We start from the raw sequence: 18,674 nt of genomic DNA, 5'->3' as shown, positions 1-18,674 counted from the left end.
GTGACATGGCCAGCGGATCATCGAAATCGAGTAAGGAAAAAATCAGTTGTTATAAGAGCCAAAGCCGTGAATTTATATACCGGCTACATGAATATTTTGAGAAAGAGCGCGATAACGGTGGGCCTCTTCTTCCTGTTACAAAAGTGGTGGATGGAGTTTGTGACGCTTTAAAAGTAGGTAGGACAACTGTGAAAAGTGTTACGAAAGAAAAGTGTCCAGTGGATCTTAATACACCCTCTGAAGTTCTGCATACTCCTGAAAAACAAAGACCAAGACATTGTCCCAAGACATCACTAGATGCATTTCAAAAGGATGCGATAAGGCAACATATTTATAGTTATTACAAGAGGAGGGAATTTCCCACGCGTGATAAATTACTTGACTCTTTGAAAGAATCTCGCTTATTCAGTGGAGGAAAGACCAGTTTAAGTAAAATACTGAGAGAACTTCGCTTTCGTTGGAAGAAATTTTCAGGGAGAAAAGCTGCGATGGAGAGAAGTGAAATTGTAGCATGGCGAGGTAGATGTTTGAGGGAAATTCTGAAGATTAGTCCTGATAGAGTGGTGTGGTTAGATGAAACGTGGGTAAATGCCAGACATTCTAAAACGGTGGCCTGGACAGATGAAACTGTAATATTCAACTTCAACTTTCAAAGCATCTATTGGGGAGGGAAGTTGGCTTATTTTGCTTCATGCAGGTGGCATTAATGGTTTTGTTCCGGGAACTATGCTTCTTTTCAGATCAAAGAGCACTCGTGATTATCACGAAGAAATGAATGGGATAACTTTCACAACGTGGTTTAAAAATTCTTTGCTACCAAACATAAGTCCCAATTCCGTAATTGTTATGGACAATGCCCCCTATCACTCTGTGCAACTAAACAAAGCACCGACAATGAAAGACAGAAAAGATATCATTCTTCAGTGCTTGGTGGGAAATAATGTACCGGGGATATCTGCAGAAATGACAAAGGCGGAGCTGCTACAAAGTGTAATACTCCATAAGCCTAGATTTTGCACCTACGAAGTGGACTCCATCGCTACGGCTCAGGGTCATAGGGTAATTAGGCTTCCTCCTTATCACTGCCACTTTAATCCAATCGAGTTAATTTGGGCACAAGTTAAAGGATATGTTGCCGAAAATAACAAATCTTTCCGTCTGACTGATGTTGAACGCTTAGTGCACGAGGCAGTCAAACTTGTTACAGCGGATAAGTGGAAAAGTGTTGTCACACCTGGGAAGATCTACACAAGGCAAAGGAAGCTGATGGAATTGTTGAATGTTGAGTGGAAAAACTTATTATTTCCCCAGATGAGGATGATAGCAGTGACTTCAGTGACAGTGACAAGGAAGACGACACTGATATTTTTGGAGAGTGTGGCGTATTCCCTTTGGATTAGTCCCTGTGACTACATAATTTGTTTCATTTCATTACAATATTTTATTATTTCGACACTACTATTCTATGAGCATGTTGAAGTTTTATTGTAACAGCAACGTTTTTATTGCCACGTTGATACTATTTTCAGGAGTTTTTATTCTGATTTATTAAAATTACGGTGATGCTATTCACACAGTCAGTTTTAATGTTGTTTTATATTACGTCTTTAGCCTACTGTTTTTGAGTTACGGTTATTCTACTTTCTAACCGTGCTTAATTTTGACTGCAGTGTTTTGTTATTATCTTTACGCTGTTCTTGGAATGTGCATAACTTCGACTGGAATGTTTTGTTATATTTACGCTGTTTTGGAGTGCAGTTAATTTTAATTGGAACGTTTTATTATTATGATTACACTAGTGTTGGTTTTCAATATATTAGAGGTAATTTTCGCACATTTCCGTCGCATTAACACAGAATCTGATCTACGTATACGTAAAATATTTTAGGTGTGTGTGTTTGTTTATATCGTATGGTTCAAAATCGGCAACACTGTCTGAGAAACGTCAGGGCCGGACAGCCAGCGGCTCGAGTGTAGAAGCGGCTGCCTCTAATGGTGATTATGGGGGGCGAAGTTTTGTCTGGCAATGAGCTAATGCTACCGAAGGGTGTAGAATTTGAAACTTTTGTGTATTTCGATGATAATCTGGCTGTATGTGGAGAACAACCGGATGAAGATATTATTGCTGACGTATGCCAACAACGCGGTGGTGATGGACCAGCTACAAGCGATAATGACAGAGATGGAGATAGCTATTTGAATCTTGAAACACCTGAACTGAGTAAAGTGTTATGTGCAATCGATGCGTGTAGCCGTTACATCAGTGCGAAAAGGTGTGAAAATGCTTTGAATTCATTACTAAGTTTTCGAAAGGAGGTTTATACTCTTAATGCAAAAAAAGTGAAACAAGCCAAACTATTTGATTTCTTTAAGGCTGGACCAAGTTCAAAATAATATGTTCTGTCTTAATGTATTTATTATTTTGCAAGGATCTACACATGTAGGTCTATTCCATTGGATTTTCAGTAAATATGCAATGTATTGTGTAAGTCTGATTTCTAAGTAATTCTGAGTTACAAGTAGTTTTTTCTCTTCCCCTTGATATACGTATAAGTCAGGTTTAACTGTATACCATGAGCTGTTTATGAACTATTTACTGGTAGATTCACTTTATCATTCTGGCTGAATAACATATTCATTGCTTAGATTCTTTGTACGTCTTTGGGTGGCATAGATGTTATTTCTTATCATTTATAATCCCTGATGTCTCTGAATTTACTTGCTTCATTGATAATCTGAGATAGAGGTGATATATATAAGTATGTTATTTGCTAAGTATTGGTCAAATGTCATTTTGTCAAAAAACATATCAGGTGTAAGGCTTTTCAGGAGTTTGCTCTATTAACCAGCGTTTCGTCTTAGGTCTGACACTAGACTCATCAGAGTGGGATGTGTCAGACCCTGCCCACTGACGCTGGGGTGTATGCAGGTGAACTCTCTCTATAACTAACTTGGGCTGATGACCTAGATGTTTCGCCCCTTTTAACTACAATCATAACTTATTCGAACCTATTTTTCTTTTTGTAGTTCTGTATGAAACGTGTACTGGAAAAGTTAATAATGTATTAAAGTAGACATGGTTTGACATTTTAATTGTAGGGTATAATAGTTGCTGCTTTTCTTTCTTCAGTGCAATGGCGAATCAGAGTCATCATCATGGAGTTGTTATGCCAATGCTGAACTGAGGCTTCTGAGTCACAAAGAAGACACGGAACCTTTCAATCGCAGTAAGTTCAATTTTATTTCTTTGCTGTTACTGTTATTTTGTAAGATAGTTCAACATTTGTGTGCATAATGTATTAAAAAAAAGCATTTGGCCAGAATCAAGTACCGTATAATCCTGAATACCACCCGCCACCGAATAAGACCCGCCCCCTAAATTTGATCATAATTTATAAATTTCATTTCCATATTGATTGTAGCTACAACATAAGATTTATTCTGAAGCCTCCACCTTATCAATACATTTGTTCACATACTATCATTCACAGTACCGGTTTTGACCCTTCAAGGGTCATCCTCAGCTGACAATTACAAATATAGTTCTTAAAAAAGCATCACAATGGGAAATATTGTACAGTTGTGACAATTGTCCAATTCTACAGACCATCTAAAACAAATGATACAATTAAAATAATAAAATAAGTCCTCTTTTCTTGGATTATAAAAGTATTACGTAGTATAAAAAGACATATCATTTGCAAATGTTTTTGTTATTTTGATCAGCATAAAAATTGGAACTTGTGATGTTATGTATGCACTGATAGTAGTATTCTTGAAGTGTCCACAATTTTTGCCTTAAAACTTATGGCTAATTGATTAAAACATTTTGGATGTTTATTCTTGCGATAACTACCGTATTTCACGGCATAATCGTTGCCACCGCGTAGTCACATCCTTTATTTTCAATACAAAAATCGGACTTTAAACCTTTAATTACATAATCGTCGCACGTCCAAATTTTGTTCACTAATCTGGTTAAAAGGTAAATGGAACTGCAACATAAGTTGCACATGAACGCGCAATTTAAATACGTGTATGGTTTATGGGCAATTTGGCGACATGTTGCACAACGTATAAATAAATAATACTGGTATATGTACGACGCATGGCTTACCGGTAGGCTATCGGCAGTTTGACAACGTGGTCGCGAGACAGTGCACTATTTATTCACCACCTACATATTATGCTTACCGGTAGGCTATCGGCAGTTTGACAACGTGGTCGCGAGACAGTGATCTATTTATTCACCACCTACATATTATGAGTTCCTATTTGAAATACGTAAGGCTGTAAGTTATCGCTTATCGGTAACGTTGCCAGGAAATACCGGCTAGGTAGGTTGAATGGACCTCGAACCAGCCCTCAGATACAGGTAAAATTCCCTGACCCGGCCGTGAATTGAACCCGAGGCCTCCGTGTAAGAGGCAAGCACGCTACCCCTACACCATGGGGCCGGCTCCTGTGTTATTGCGCACGAAGTGAAATCCAAGACGATAACGCAGATTTCCACGGAATTATTCAGCTCACGGTCAGCCGAATTATTTACGATGCCTCAGTTGTCATCGCTAGACTCTTATCTTATTACTACGTCATAAGTGTCCGGGCATGGGATGAAAACTTTTATCCAAGCAGTCAAGATAATTATTATCCAATGCTATTAAAGTTTTATTTTATAAACTCGTCAGTAATGTAATGTAAAATCATCAATAACTGGGAAGAAATATTAACCTAATTACCGTATGTTTAAAAGAAATTGAAAAAAATGAATGTTTGTTACTGACGTCTCGGAATACAGTCAACTATACAGTAGATCTACACCGCGCTAGCTAGAGCTCCGGTTTGCGAGCTTTGCGCAAGCGCAGTAGTGTGTCGCAACCAACGAGCTAAACTGATAAATTGTTGCATGCTTCCTTGCTGCCTAACAGTATTGGCTGCTCTGGAATGGACAGATCACAGATGCATTTATTTGTTTCAGATTTACGTGATTACTGTAGACATGTGTGCGTGAGAATTTAAGTTTTTAATTTGTGTTTTGGGTGTTTGCAGAAATAATTTGTTTTAATAGTGAACAATTACGGAAAGTCATTTATATCGCAAAACATTAACGTGTGAAGCATTTATAAGCGATTATGGGTAAATATAGAAACTATTCTGCGGGCTTCAAGCTAAGCGTAATTGCCTTCGCTGAACAGAACGGGAACAGAGCTGGAGAAAGAAAATTTTCTGTGAGTGAAAAGTTGGTGCGTGACTGGCGGAAAGTAAAAAACAAGCTAAAAAGCACAAACCCTTCTAGACGCGTGTTTAGAGGTCCTAAAACAGTGAAGTTTCCTATAATTGACAAAGAAGTGTTTAGGTACGTCAGTGAAATACGTAACAATGGCTGCAGTGTATCATATGAAATGTTACAAATTAAGGGACAGGAGGTAGCGCGCAAACACAACATACCGGTAACTCAGTTTAAGGCGAATCGTGGGTGGATTAAGGGGTTCATGCGACGACACAATCTGTCAGTGCGAAGGAGAACAATACTAAGCCAAAAGTTGCCTGCTGATTACACGGACAAGATTGTAAATTTTCACCGATTTGTCATACGTTTGCGCAAGGAAACTTCGTACTTGCTTTCTCAAATCGGTAATGCCGATCAGACTCCAATCTTTTTTGATATGCCTCGCAACAGTACTATTGCGCTAAAAGGATCACGGAGTGTATTAATGAAAACCAGCGGTAGTGAGAAGTTGCGATGCACGGCAATGCTAGCCATTACAGCTGACGGGAGAAAGTTGCCGCCTTACATTATTTTCAAGAGGAAAACGACGAATATACAGTTTTCCCGTGGAATTCATGTACGAGTGCAACCAAAGGGTTGGATGGACGTAGAACTCATGCTGGACTGGGTTAAAACCGTGTGGAATAGAAGACCTGGTGCACTACTAAAACAACCAGCTCTGCTTGTTTTAGATAGTTTCCGAGCTCACCTCGTGAACGAAGTGAAGCAAATTCTCACTACAAATAAGACACGACAGATAGTCATTCCTGGTGGCCTAACATCTCTTTGCAGCCACTAGACGTATGTGTTAATAAACCCTTTAAAGACCACTTACGTCGATTTTACAACGAGTGGATGATGAGCGGCGATCAGCAATTGACGCCCGCCGGAAATATCAGGCGTTCACCCTTGGACTTGTTATGCGCGTGGGTGAAGAAGAGTTGGGATCTTATACCACCTGAACTAGTCTTCATGAGCTTCAAAAGGACTGGGATTTCGAATGCACTAGACAGTTCCGAAGATGACGCAGTGTGGCAGGGAGATGAAGAAACTGATACTGGTATTAACAGAGGCGAGGACGGCGCATCAGATAGCGACACCGAAGATTTGGAATAAATTGCGTACCGGTAAGTCCGCATTTCACAACAAAGCGATAATTTTTTTGCAAGTGTAATATTTTAACTTTAATACTCAAATTAATGACAATTAACTTAATACGTTCATTTTCATTTTCAGGTTGGAATAACGTTCGCCGAATTGTTGCAAAAAATTATGAATTTTGTTTTAGACTATTTTAATTATTTTGATGTATAAACGCGATATTACGTGCATCTTAAATTTGTATCAAATACAATTTAGTTATAAATACATTTTTTGAGTAATACAAATACTGGTATTAAATATTCATCGTATAATGGTCGCACCCTACAATTTTTTCGAAAATTTTCTTATAAAAAGTGCGACGATTATGCCGTGAAATACGGTATATTGTTTATTTCACCGTGTTCCTCTGCTGGTAGTATGAGCGTCTTGGAATGACTTGATTTTAAGGAATTGGGTAGTTGTCTAGTGTTCAGTTCGAGGCATTGTCAGTATATATGTACAAGATTCATAATATATACTAATGCTGAGTTGATAGTAAAATTACTTTTTAAGAATAAAAATTTTTGTTTTTAGTGACGTGCTTCTTAATTTGATGTTGCATAATTTTGTCAAGTGTCAATTTGTTTTACAATACTTGATGTCTTGTATTTTGAAAGATAGCGTGAAGGCTTCTTCCTTTTATGTTGTAGGCCGTATTTATTATAGACGGTCTGTTGAATTGGACAATTGTCACAACTGTACGATACTTCCCATTGTGATGCTCTTTTAAGAACTATATTTGTAATTGTCAGCTGAGGAATGACCCTTGAAGGGTCGAAACCGGTACTGTGAATGATAGTATGTAAACAAATGTATTGATAAGGTGGAGGCTTCAGAATAAATCTTACACCCTAAATTTGAGGTGGCAAAATATGGAAAAATATAAAAAATCAAATAACATACCTACTTAATTATCTTCAAATATACCACAAATATAAATTCATACAGCTTACAGTTTAAAAAATCATCACAAAAATCTTAAATAAAATCCGTCCAATACTCGGATCATTCACAATCACAGTCGTCATCTGAAATTTCACCGTAGGAACTTTCGTCGCTGGTATCTTTGCCCAAATAATCGTCCTCAGTACTGTCCGCTGGATTTGAAATTCTACATTTCTTAAAGCTTTTGGACACTAGATCGTTGGGAATGCGTGCCCATGCGTTCTTGATCCAGCTGCATATTAGTCTCACTTCATGCCTCTTCACTCGTCCGGTTGTTGTAAACGCGCGATCACCATCAGACATCCATTCGGTGTACAACTGTTTCATTGCAGTTTTGAAAGGCCGGTTAACGCACACATCCAGTGGCTGTAAAATAGAAGCGAGTCCTCCGGGAATTATCGCAAGATCAGTTTTTCTTTTTCTCATCATATTTTTCGAGGCGTCAGTTGTATGTCCTCGTTAACTGTCCAACACAAGCATGTTTAGCTTTTGTAACAAAGCTCCCGGTTGGCGTTGCCAAACGCACTTCACCCAGTCCTCAACTAACTCACTGTCCATCCAGCCGGACTCGTGTTCTAACAACACCAGACGGTAAGTTTCCGTTCGAAAGTGTTATCCTTTTCAGAACCACAATAGGGCACCTGTGCTGCTCCGCAGCATTATTTTGTATTATTAGAATTAAAAAATAACGACATTATGTAATAGTTAAAGCATTTATTTCACAACACTTCTTTCTAGACAATGTTCGCTGTGCGTCGACCCTTGGGTTTAATTTCTACTTTTACATCTTTAAGTGTTTTCCCTCGGGATAAAGCAACATTCAATTGTCCGTATCTAAAAACAGGATCAGGCAAATAGATTCCAACTCGATGAAGTGTTTGACCCTGCGCTTTGTTGATCGTAATACAAAACGCTAATGTAATGGAAAACTGTCGTTGTTTAAAAGAGAAGGGCATTGTAGTGTCAGATGGTGACAAATCTACGCGAGGTAGTAGTATTCGCTCCCCACTGTTTACACCAGTTAGAACTTCTAAATCTATGATATTGTACTTTTTTCTAACTATTAGCCTCGTGCCATTCAGTAATCCCTTAGTTGTATTGAAATTCCTATGGAACATGACAATAGCACCTTCTTTCAAAGTCAGCACATGGGGAGGTAGACCACTCATCTCAAGGCTGTTCAAAAATTCAATGGGAAACTGCAAAATTTCACTTTCTTGTTCAGCTACCAATGTATTCACACTCATGTAAGATCTTGAAGTTCCTGGAAGTAGATCTGAAACTACCCTATTAATTTCATGGCAATGTTCATTTTTCGGTGCAAGAATTGCAGTCGTGGAGAGATTGAAGGTGTCATGAGGGGATGAAATATTTTTGCCATGACGAAATCTGTATTTGAAATTATCGAAGAAGGCAAGTCCTTAAAGTTCTCATCATTAGATGGGTCTTCACCATTACCGATTTTCAAGAGGAAGTCGGCAAATTCACATTCATCTGCCACATTCGTGTGAAGTTTAAAATTTAGAAAAGTGGCCACAGAGGTGAAAACGTAATTGAATTTTGTACTATAGCAGCTCTTGATGCATGAGGAACAACAGGTAATACTTGTCGGAAATCTCCTCGTAGTATGATAATTTTTCCACCGGAAGGTACCTCATTACCCATGATATCTTTCAGTAACCCGTTTATGCACATTAAAGAATGTTTGTCTGCCATGGGTGCTTCATCCCAAATGATGAGCTTACAGCTTAGCAGAATGAATAATATTAGCCTTTTTGATGTTCACATTCAAACTTGATACAGAATGTTCATGTAAATTTAGAGGTAATTAAAATCAGCTGTGAACTGTACCACCATGAGGAAGCAACATAGCAGCAATTCCAGTCCACGCCACAGAAATGACTTGTATTCCTAAATTAATGCTACTGTGGATTAAACACCGATACACAAAAGTCTTTCCAGTACCGCCTGGTCCATCCAAAAAGTATGCCTTGCAGTCACTTGTAGATGCATCATTATTTAGGAGTAAGTGAAGAATTTCGTCGATAACAACCCGTTGTTCTTCATTAACTGTAGCCCTCATCTTTGTTAGTTCACCAACTGATTTCCTCCCGAGTTTCCTCTTCATTTTCAGGGGGATCGTCAATCTTAGGAAAATCGAAAGACGAAAGAGAAAACCCATGTAATTTCATGTAATGTAATATCTTGCATAGCTAATTGGTAAGATATTTCAGGTGTGTATGATTTAAGGAAATCTTCAGACATAGCCTCTTTGAAGACATTCCATATGAAATATGCATATGTAGGCAAGTAACTGTCGAAGCTGATCGGCATTCAAAAGGAAGAGGCATCTTCTAGACCACGTTGCCATTCAATATAGTTCAATATTAGCCCTCGTGCTGTGGCGGCTGCTTTGAAAGTATGGTACGTTACATTTTTATAAGTCCTTAAATCTTCAAAACAGGTGGCTCCTACCATATGTAGCAATAATAGACGTAAATGATCAGTGTTGCCAACTTAGCGGATTTTCCGCTAAATTTAGCGGAATTAGAAGACTGTCAGCGGAGAAATATATCATTTAGCGGACAGTGGATTTTTTGGCGGAATTCTAGATTTATTATAGCGGAATTTGTGTTTTATCCATTTTACGTTTTAAAAAATTTGTTCTTCAGTCTGTCTCCGAACTATTCCGTATTTCTTATCAGAACTAGCAGTCACATGAGGAAAACATTTTATTTGGATTTAATGAGATCACGGTATCATATATTTGTTATGCATGGCGAATGACGACAGATAATGAAGCTGTGAAGGAGTAGCATTTCTATTTATGCTATGAAGGAAGACCGTTTAATGAACTGGCCTGTTCTGTGTGTGGTGGTCCTTGAGGTAGGGGATTCACCTAGTTTGCATCCGGCAGTAAAACGCCTACAAGTTTTAGCTCACCGGGTCGCAGGCAGGGGGTTAATCCCAGTGAAACTCACAGATGAGGTGAGTGCAGACATTTACTTTTATGATGATGATGATGATGATTATTATTATTATTATTATTATTTATTAATATTGCTCATTTTTATTACTCATTATTTGAGATAAGATTTCTTATCGGAATTTTAGCAGATTTTTAATAGTATTTAGCGGGTCTTGAAAATATAAGTTGGTAACACTGTAAATGATATCGCTCCGAATAAGGAGGTGAAACATTGTACATTCGGCCTATAGGTTTAGTATAAATTTTACGTTTGTCATTTGCCATTCATTCTTACTCCATACATAGTGAACTACGGTTTCAGGGTAAATGTAAGGACTTCATGTCGCATGATTGCTGTTCAGTTTGAACCATGAAACTAAATGTGTCATACATAACTCAGCTTGGATGAATGCTACCTCAGCTGAATCATTCTTGAAGTAAACATTGTGAGAATCAGGCAAATGAACTGGCAATCGAACTATAGTATGCGACTGATAGTGCATTGGACATGCAAGCATTCTCCAAGCAGCTTCACTTGGCCCAACATATCGAGCATTTATCATGAGCAGCGGCATCATCTTCCACAGATACTTGTATATTAAAACAATCATGACCTTTATAGACACATATTTGATCAAACGCGCACTTGAACAGATCTCAACATTGATATGAGCACGGAAATAAAGCAAAAGGAATGGATTGTACGGAGCAATGAATTGATTGGTTACTTCAACATACTCTTCGTGAATACGCTTAGTTATGGTTCTACCGTTATCTCTCCGTAGCTAAAGGGGCCATTGACATTATCCTTTGTTTCCTCATTGAACGATTTGGGGAAAATCCTTTTTACACACCATCTTGCATACACGCACAGGAAGGATTAAGATGACTGCATGGTCCATGTACCATATGAGCTTTAACCATTTCATACAGTTCTTCAGTAGAAAGATCAGGAATTTCAGCTGATACAACTTTATCTATGTCCTCTGTGTTCCTAAATTTCAAATTATCTTGTAAGGTTAGAGAGAAATGAATGTGAGGCAGCCCACGTTTTTGTAATTCCACAGTGTACAAGAACGCTTTAACTATTTCGAAGATTTCCACTTTATAAATTCTTCTTCATAGTACCGTATCAGGTCCCCCTGACGTTGGCGATCACTGTGGCGAATGCAGAACGACCTCTAGCTAGGTGGAAAAGTCTTTCAACACTGTGAATTCCAGTCCATTCTTTGATGTTTCCAAGCCATGATGTTCGCCTCCTCCCGACACCTCTTCGACCCTGTATTTTGCCTTGTACAATCCGCTGTAAGATGAGGTAACGGTCATTTCTAAGGATGTGGCCAAGGTAAGAGATCTTCCGGAGTTTTATTGTTTGAACGAGTTCCCGACTTGCTCTTGCCCTTCTGAGTACTTCTTGGTTCGTTAGTCGTGCAACCCACGAAATCCTCAGCATCCTACGGTGGATCCACATTTCAAAGGCTTCCAAGCGTTTCACTGACATGTTCTTGAGAGTCCATGTTTCCACACCATATAGCAAGGCTGACCATATATAGCACTTATAAATTAGTCGTACTAATTTTTGCACCTTAGCACGGAAAACTTGTACCACAATGTCCGGTCTATTATTTGGTGTCTCCCAAAGATGAATACTATTTATCATTTCGGGCCATGCAGGGTTACAGGTGTATGTGATAAATAGATCGGGTTTCCCAAACTTTCTGACTACTGCCATAGCATCCTGGTAATTTTGTATCATATTCCTTGAATTCCCAATGAACGAAAAAAGGCAGAACTACCATCCTACCTGCTCTCAAATTCTCCTGCTCAGCTCTCACACATACAGCATCTGCTAACCCGACATATGTCTCTACACGCAATCTAGTTTGTTCCCTCTGAATGTACTTTAGTCTCTCCCCTTCAGTACGGCAGTAATAGTCCACAGAAAGTTGTTGAGCAAGTTTTCCAGCATTTATGACAGGTTTGAAGGCACCAGAAGGACCACCTCCTCTCACTGCAATTTTATATAAAATATACTCTCGCATAGTAACAGTCTCCCTTATTGGTGTCTGACGTACTTCCTAAATAGGCATATCTATATGCCAACCAGGATCACCACAGGGCCAAATTAAAGTATAACACAGAGGATCGCGATGCACACTGTTATATATTTTCTGCAGTCCACCTTCCTTTTCATACAGTTTAATATGTATGTGAGAAGGTAGCGCTCCGTCAGCTGTTTCAAACACAGCAGCAATTTCAGAATTTGTTGGATCATTATAACGTCGCTTATCTGCAGATGGCTCGTGGTAGACCTGCATAACAAAATTGAGTCAAGGACGATTTTCTTTCTGAGCAAGAACTTCTTCCTCTTTCACCTTCTGATGCATGGTCTTGTATGAAGGAACATAAGGATTAAATTTATGCAACAAATAATTCAAATCTGTAAGTGTCTCTCTGGTCAAATTTACGTTACCGTCATGGGGTATTCTTACTTCATTAGCTTTGGCGAAGTCAAGAATATATAACTGACCATATGAAGCACTTTGCCCATCCTTAGGGTATAATGTTGAAATTCGATGATGAACCATACCGTGTATTCGAAAGTGTAAGGACCATAATTTGGTGGTAAGTCAACTTTTGCACCAAAGGAAACAAGTGACATTGCATTATTGTACTGCTGAATATTCTGTCTAAAGTTCTTGAATTTTCCATCACTACTAGTGAACAACTGTTCCAGTTTGTCAACAGTTGTAATAGGTGGAAGTTTTACTTTTCCATCATAACAACAGAGAGTGAATCATCCTGCTGTATTCCTCTTGGATTTAAAATACAGCGTAGAGCAACATTGACAAACCTCTTGAAGATCACCTACAGAAAAAGACCTTACATTTAGAATAACGTGGAACAGCACATCTTGAAGCAATATTAAATTTCAGACTGTCAATTTTGTGATTACGCTGTCTTACAGACTGAGCAGTTGACTCACGATGACCTGTTAAAGTGGCTTTACGTTTAGGCCTCTAAATTTCAGGAGTAAGACCTGTATTGTTGGGTTGGTGTTTTTCCAAGATATTATAATGTCCATTGTCCAAATCCCCAGTAAATAATAAGTCATGAATCATGTGGTCAGAACTCCTCAAGGTAGCTGAATAAACGTTCCTTGGAAGAATACTGCGCATCAAGCTGTTTGAATATGCAATGGGGGGGAGTTTCTTCCTAAGGCGGCTGACACTACACGCTGAGCTTTTTGCTCTTTGAATATGCAATGGCGATAGTTCCTTCCCAAGGCGACTGAGTAAACGTTCCTGGAACAACACTACGCGTCGAACTGTTAAAAAGTACATCAAAAATCTTCGTCATGGAGACAAATGTAATCATAACTTTTCTCAGTATCTACCAATTTAAGTAGTTAATACCTCAAAAGAAAGTGCTTGATCCACTGAGTGTTTTTAGACCAAAACGAACTGCGTACCTCAATTAGAACGAAAGATATGATTGATTCAATGAGAAGAAATGAGACGTCGAATTGAATGTACACTCATAACTTTTCTCAGAATCAACCACTTTGAATAGTTGAGAGCTGAAATAAAAGAGCTTGATCCACTGAGTGTTCTTAGGCCAAAACAAACTCCGTACCTCAATTAGAACCAAAGATATGATTGCTTCAAAGAGACAAGAAATTGAAAAAATCAAATAATTTGAGGAAGGCAGAAGAGAAGTACTTTATAGGACTTGATGACAAAATCTATGCATAAATACCTTTCAGTTAAAAATAAATGAAGGAAATCGACTGGATAGAATGGCTGGACTGACTTACTTTAGTTTTCATAAAAATTTTAGATATATAGATATGGAGGGAGTTAGGTTTCATCCGTTAACACGCACAACTTTGCATTGTTGCTTTTCGTTACCACCTATTCTGATGGTTAAACTTTTAAAACACTTCGTATCCACTATGTTTTCCTCCGACATTTTAAAGTAGACAGGTGTCTGGTCAGCAGTCCCAATTTGTGATAGCAAATAAGAATTCTGCTTCCTCAAATGAATCTTGTGACCCTGAAAGGCCGTTAATTTTTCTGCTTACGCCCCAGGGACATGTGAAATACACGTATGTCTCAGAATAAACAGTTCCTTTCTCGGTTAAAAGTTTCGGATCCATCCGTGGTTTGCAGTAAAACCCCGAGTTTTGAGACCTCCAGTGCTTTCAGTTGACACATTTCACTAGAAACACCGTATCCTAACTCACGTTTTTATACACAAATTTGTGGAGTCGTTCTTCAATTTCCGGAGACACTGTACTCCGCCCGTGGAATGCTCTGTGATCGCCGTTACATTTTAGAAGTTCTTCCTTCTTTTTCTGCCAATCACGAATACACCCTTCATCAAAATTGTACTTTCTGCCAACGGCACAATTTCCGTATATTTCACCTCTGCTTACAACTTTTAAGTTTGTCACACACAGTAAATAACCGCAGACGCCATTTTCAATCCATCGCTTACTATCAAGACAGCACTTTCACAGGACAGATACGGAACTCGAATGTGAGCGAGGTAGACTTCCATAACCAACACTGTCGACTCTCGCAAAATACAATATCCCGAGAGGTCAGCCGTTCGTGCACCCAGCATGCCAGCAACACTAGTGGAACAAATGACGATCGAGCATCCGCAGCAGCGGCTTTCATATTTACCGCATATTTACCATATTCTTTGATTTACGGTGTTTCATTACCTTACATTTCTCTTTTACATGCCACTGTAACCGTATTGAGAAAAAATAGATCTTGTTTTCTAGAACGCCGGGCTGAGTGGCTCAGACGGTTGAGGCTCTGGCCTTCTGACCCCAACTTGGCAGGTTCGATTCTGGCTCAGTCCGGTGGTATTTGAAGGTGCTCAAATACGTCAGCCTCGTGTCGGTAGATTTACTGGCACGTAAAAAAAACTCCTGCGGGACAAAATTCCGGCACCTTGGCGTCTCTGAAAACCGTAAAAGTGTAGTTAGTGGGACATAAAGCAAATAACATTATTATTATTATTATTATTATTGTTTTCCAGAACGCAACTAAAACACAATAAGACCTGAATACACACTTACATGTGATATATTGAGTACAGTAACCGTATTCAAATCTATTTCAATACTCCATGTAAATGTAGTAAATATTTACGTGAATGAACGGCATGAGTACGGCCCGCACCCAAGATTTAGAGCCAATATTTTGGGGAAAATAGTGTGGGTGGTATTCGGGATTATATGGTATTCTTAACTCTTTCCGGTCTAACTGAGAGCATAGCTCACAGCGGCCAAAATTACATTCATGCCACTCTGTGAGCATAGCCTGTAGTAAGGTTTGACATTTCGCTAAAAGTCGAGAACGAGCTATGCATACATTCTGCCGACTGCATCACGTTTCTTCATGTGTTACTTATAAGAGTATTTCAACACATGGCAGTATTGTTCAAGTCACAGAATTTACGATATAATTGACGAATGTGCATTAGTAGGTGTTGTCACTCAATGTGCTCTAAAACCTGGTATTTCGCGGCAAGCAATTGCTTGATAGAAGTTATATTTTTGGTATTTTATGTAATCGTAATCTCTCATATCTAAAAAACCGATATTCTTATGTATGCGTACAGTTATGAAACGCGCGGGAACATATTGTAAACTGTAAAATGATTTCCTATCAGAATGAAATGCAAGATGTTTCGAATTCCTATTTGGATGTCAGTATTTCCATTTGTGAATACAATTACATGCCTTCAATATCATCTTCGCTAACATCACCTTCCAAGCCCGTATCGTCACATAAAAATATATACAGTAGAACCTCAATTATACATTTCCGGAAACTACGTTTTCCCTATTATACGTTCGAATTACGTGGTCCCGCGGGCATCCTAATTAAATCACGTAAAATCCCTCATTATTCGTTCCTCGAAACTATTTTCCGGATCAGCCGTCTAGAAATTTCAGTCCTATCAACGCTGAATCCTCGATCACGCGTTTTTCAAGGAACTGCATCTCACGAAAGGACGGCTACGGCATTCTTACGGATCTTGGTGTTATCGTCTCTTCATTGTGGTAATTTGAGGAAGTACTCTACTGGAAAAGCGATCGGCGGCGAACTTGCATAAGGGACCCTCTTAGCATCGCATTTGGGTGGTTTTGTTTAGAGAATCCATGGAAATCATAAAGCAGAGAGTGTCCACAACAACTGGAAGGAGACAGAGCATATTTCGACAGCTCTACTTGAAGGTGGAATAAATTTCGTCAAATGTTCGCACTTGCAAATCGTCTACATTATGTCCAGGGTTAGATGCTTTTTTAAAAAAAATTTTTAGACTGTATCGCTGAACAGGTTTTCAGCATTTCCCTCAGGGCACTGTATAGTCACTGGGCTTTCAGTCAGGAATTGAAAATGCTCCTTCTTAAGTAACACAAATTTACAGTAGTATTTTAATATTATTGTACAATACACGACGATTGTTATTGAGACCAGAACAGATGTTGCACCTTACGTACATAAAGCCATGGGAAGTTTTGGGAGTGCCTACTACTGTTTTCGACCTAATATAAGACTGGGAATTTCACGTTTTTGTGAAGGTCGCGAATAATCGTAATTTAGCAAGTGTTAATGATATTTTTTCTCTTTCCAATTAGTGACGGTCAGAACTGAATTTAATGCATTCGAGAACTTGAATCATATTCTCCAGTTCAACATAACCTTGAAAAGCCAATGTTGACCTTATTTACGCCAAATACAGTAGAGATAATATGTGACACTTACGGATTTAGCCCTTTTAAAATGGGAGACAATTCGACGGTGGCGCTCCTAGTGACTTGACCTGAAAAGTTGCGCTTAATTCAATATCAGTGGAAATGCACATACGAAAATGGATAAATAAATTACGTCTAGAAAGAAAGTATGATTGAAATATTAACTTCGAAGTTGCTAAAGCAATTCTGGATAAATGAAAGTAGAATTATTTAAAAGGTTATTTAAAGACTAAAATTAGACTTATAAACAAGAAGTGGAATGGACTGCTGTGAAATGGGTTGATCTTTCATTAATGCATTACTTTTTTGCTTTAGCATTCTTGCCTGAATTAGATTTGTCTTTTTTCTCATTTTAAAACCATTGTATTATCACATTAAGACAGTTGTCAACAAAAATATCGCACGTTCCTTACATACGTGATGCAGTGAATTAACATTTAAAAGCTGGACAATTTTCCTCTTAACATGAAGCCTACTAACAGAAAGAAAATCTATAAAATCCCAGCTTAAATCTGAGAAGAGGGATAAAAGAAAGAAAAGTATGAAAATGTTGTCGCTAGTGATGCTCTGAGGAATATTTACGTACAATTAGAGAAAAAATGTAACATACCCTTGGCTGTATAGTCAAGGATTTTTAAAGTCGCTGGCCTGGAAATAATCTGAACAGATCTTATAATTCTTATGTAAGTGTAACGTCAAGGAATGACACACGCTACTATTTAATTATCTTAACTCAATGAAAACACATAAATAACACCACGGCCAGTATCCAGTATTCGGGAGATAGTAGGTTCGAACCCCACTGTCGGCAGCCCTGAAAATGGTTTTCCGTGGTTTCCCATTTTCACACCAGGCAAATGCTGGGGCTGTACCTTAATTAAGGCCACCGCCGCTTCCTTCCCACTCCTAGCCCTTCATGTCCCATCGTCGCCGTAAGACCTATCTGTGTCGGCGTGACGTAAAACAACTAGAAAAAAAAAAACACCAAAAACTTCACACACAAATACACTTGCTCTTATGACAGAACCAGTAGTTCTCAGGTCTATCTGCTAGAGAGAGAGCTCTAATGGCTGTCCCTCGATATCTCGCTGAGTATCGCGTATTGCTTGTACTATATTTGTTTACGCGGTACAAGATTTCCATAAACGGACTACTAACAGTATATCGGTGACCAAATAACAATGGAAGATAAAGAGGATTTTGCCATCATGTTGGGCGCTTTTGTATCTAATGTGTTTTATTTTATTAGATTAGAGAATTAAAACTACTTGTGGTCGGTTGTTGTTTGGCTTGCCGTTACGGGTATTAAATTTTTCGAAGAGTTTGGCTCCGGCTGATCAAAGTTGCTGAACTGAAAGAAGTTTTCAGAGCAAAACTGACGGAAGTTTTCCCGGTAAAACAGAACAGAATGGAAAGTTTTGAGATTTTAAAGTCGTGTACCGGTAATTAATGTTTGAAGCCGGCCCCGCGGACTAACTTGCCTGCCTCTCATCTGGAGGGCCCGAGTTCGTTTACCGGCTAGGTCAGGCATTTCTACCTCGATATGAGGGCTGGTTCCAGGTTCACTC

At 38.7% G+C, this 18,674-nt stretch overlaps 1 protein-coding gene across 2 annotated transcripts in view; it reads left to right on the top strand.

Annotated features, from left to right (window-relative positions):
- The window catches only part of Usp7 (Ubiquitin-specific protease 7), a 458,856-nt gene that overhangs the window by 32,204 nt on the left and 407,978 nt on the right, over positions 1-18,674 (top strand). For both annotated transcript variants that reach the window (XM_067150095.2, XM_067150096.2), the window contains exon 4: positions 3,131-3,227. In XM_067150095.2, coding sequence (XP_067006196.1) covers positions 3,131-3,227 — 97 coding nt within the window. The remainder of the gene's footprint in view (positions 1-3,130; positions 3,228-18,674) is intronic.

Source organism: Anabrus simplex, chromosome 6 (genome assembly GCF_040414725.1).
Source record: "Anabrus simplex isolate iqAnaSimp1 chromosome 6, ASM4041472v1, whole genome shotgun sequence".
Taxonomy (NCBI): domain Eukaryota; kingdom Metazoa; phylum Arthropoda; class Insecta; order Orthoptera; family Tettigoniidae; genus Anabrus; species Anabrus simplex.
This window is presented reverse-complemented; position numbering and strand designations above follow the sequence as displayed.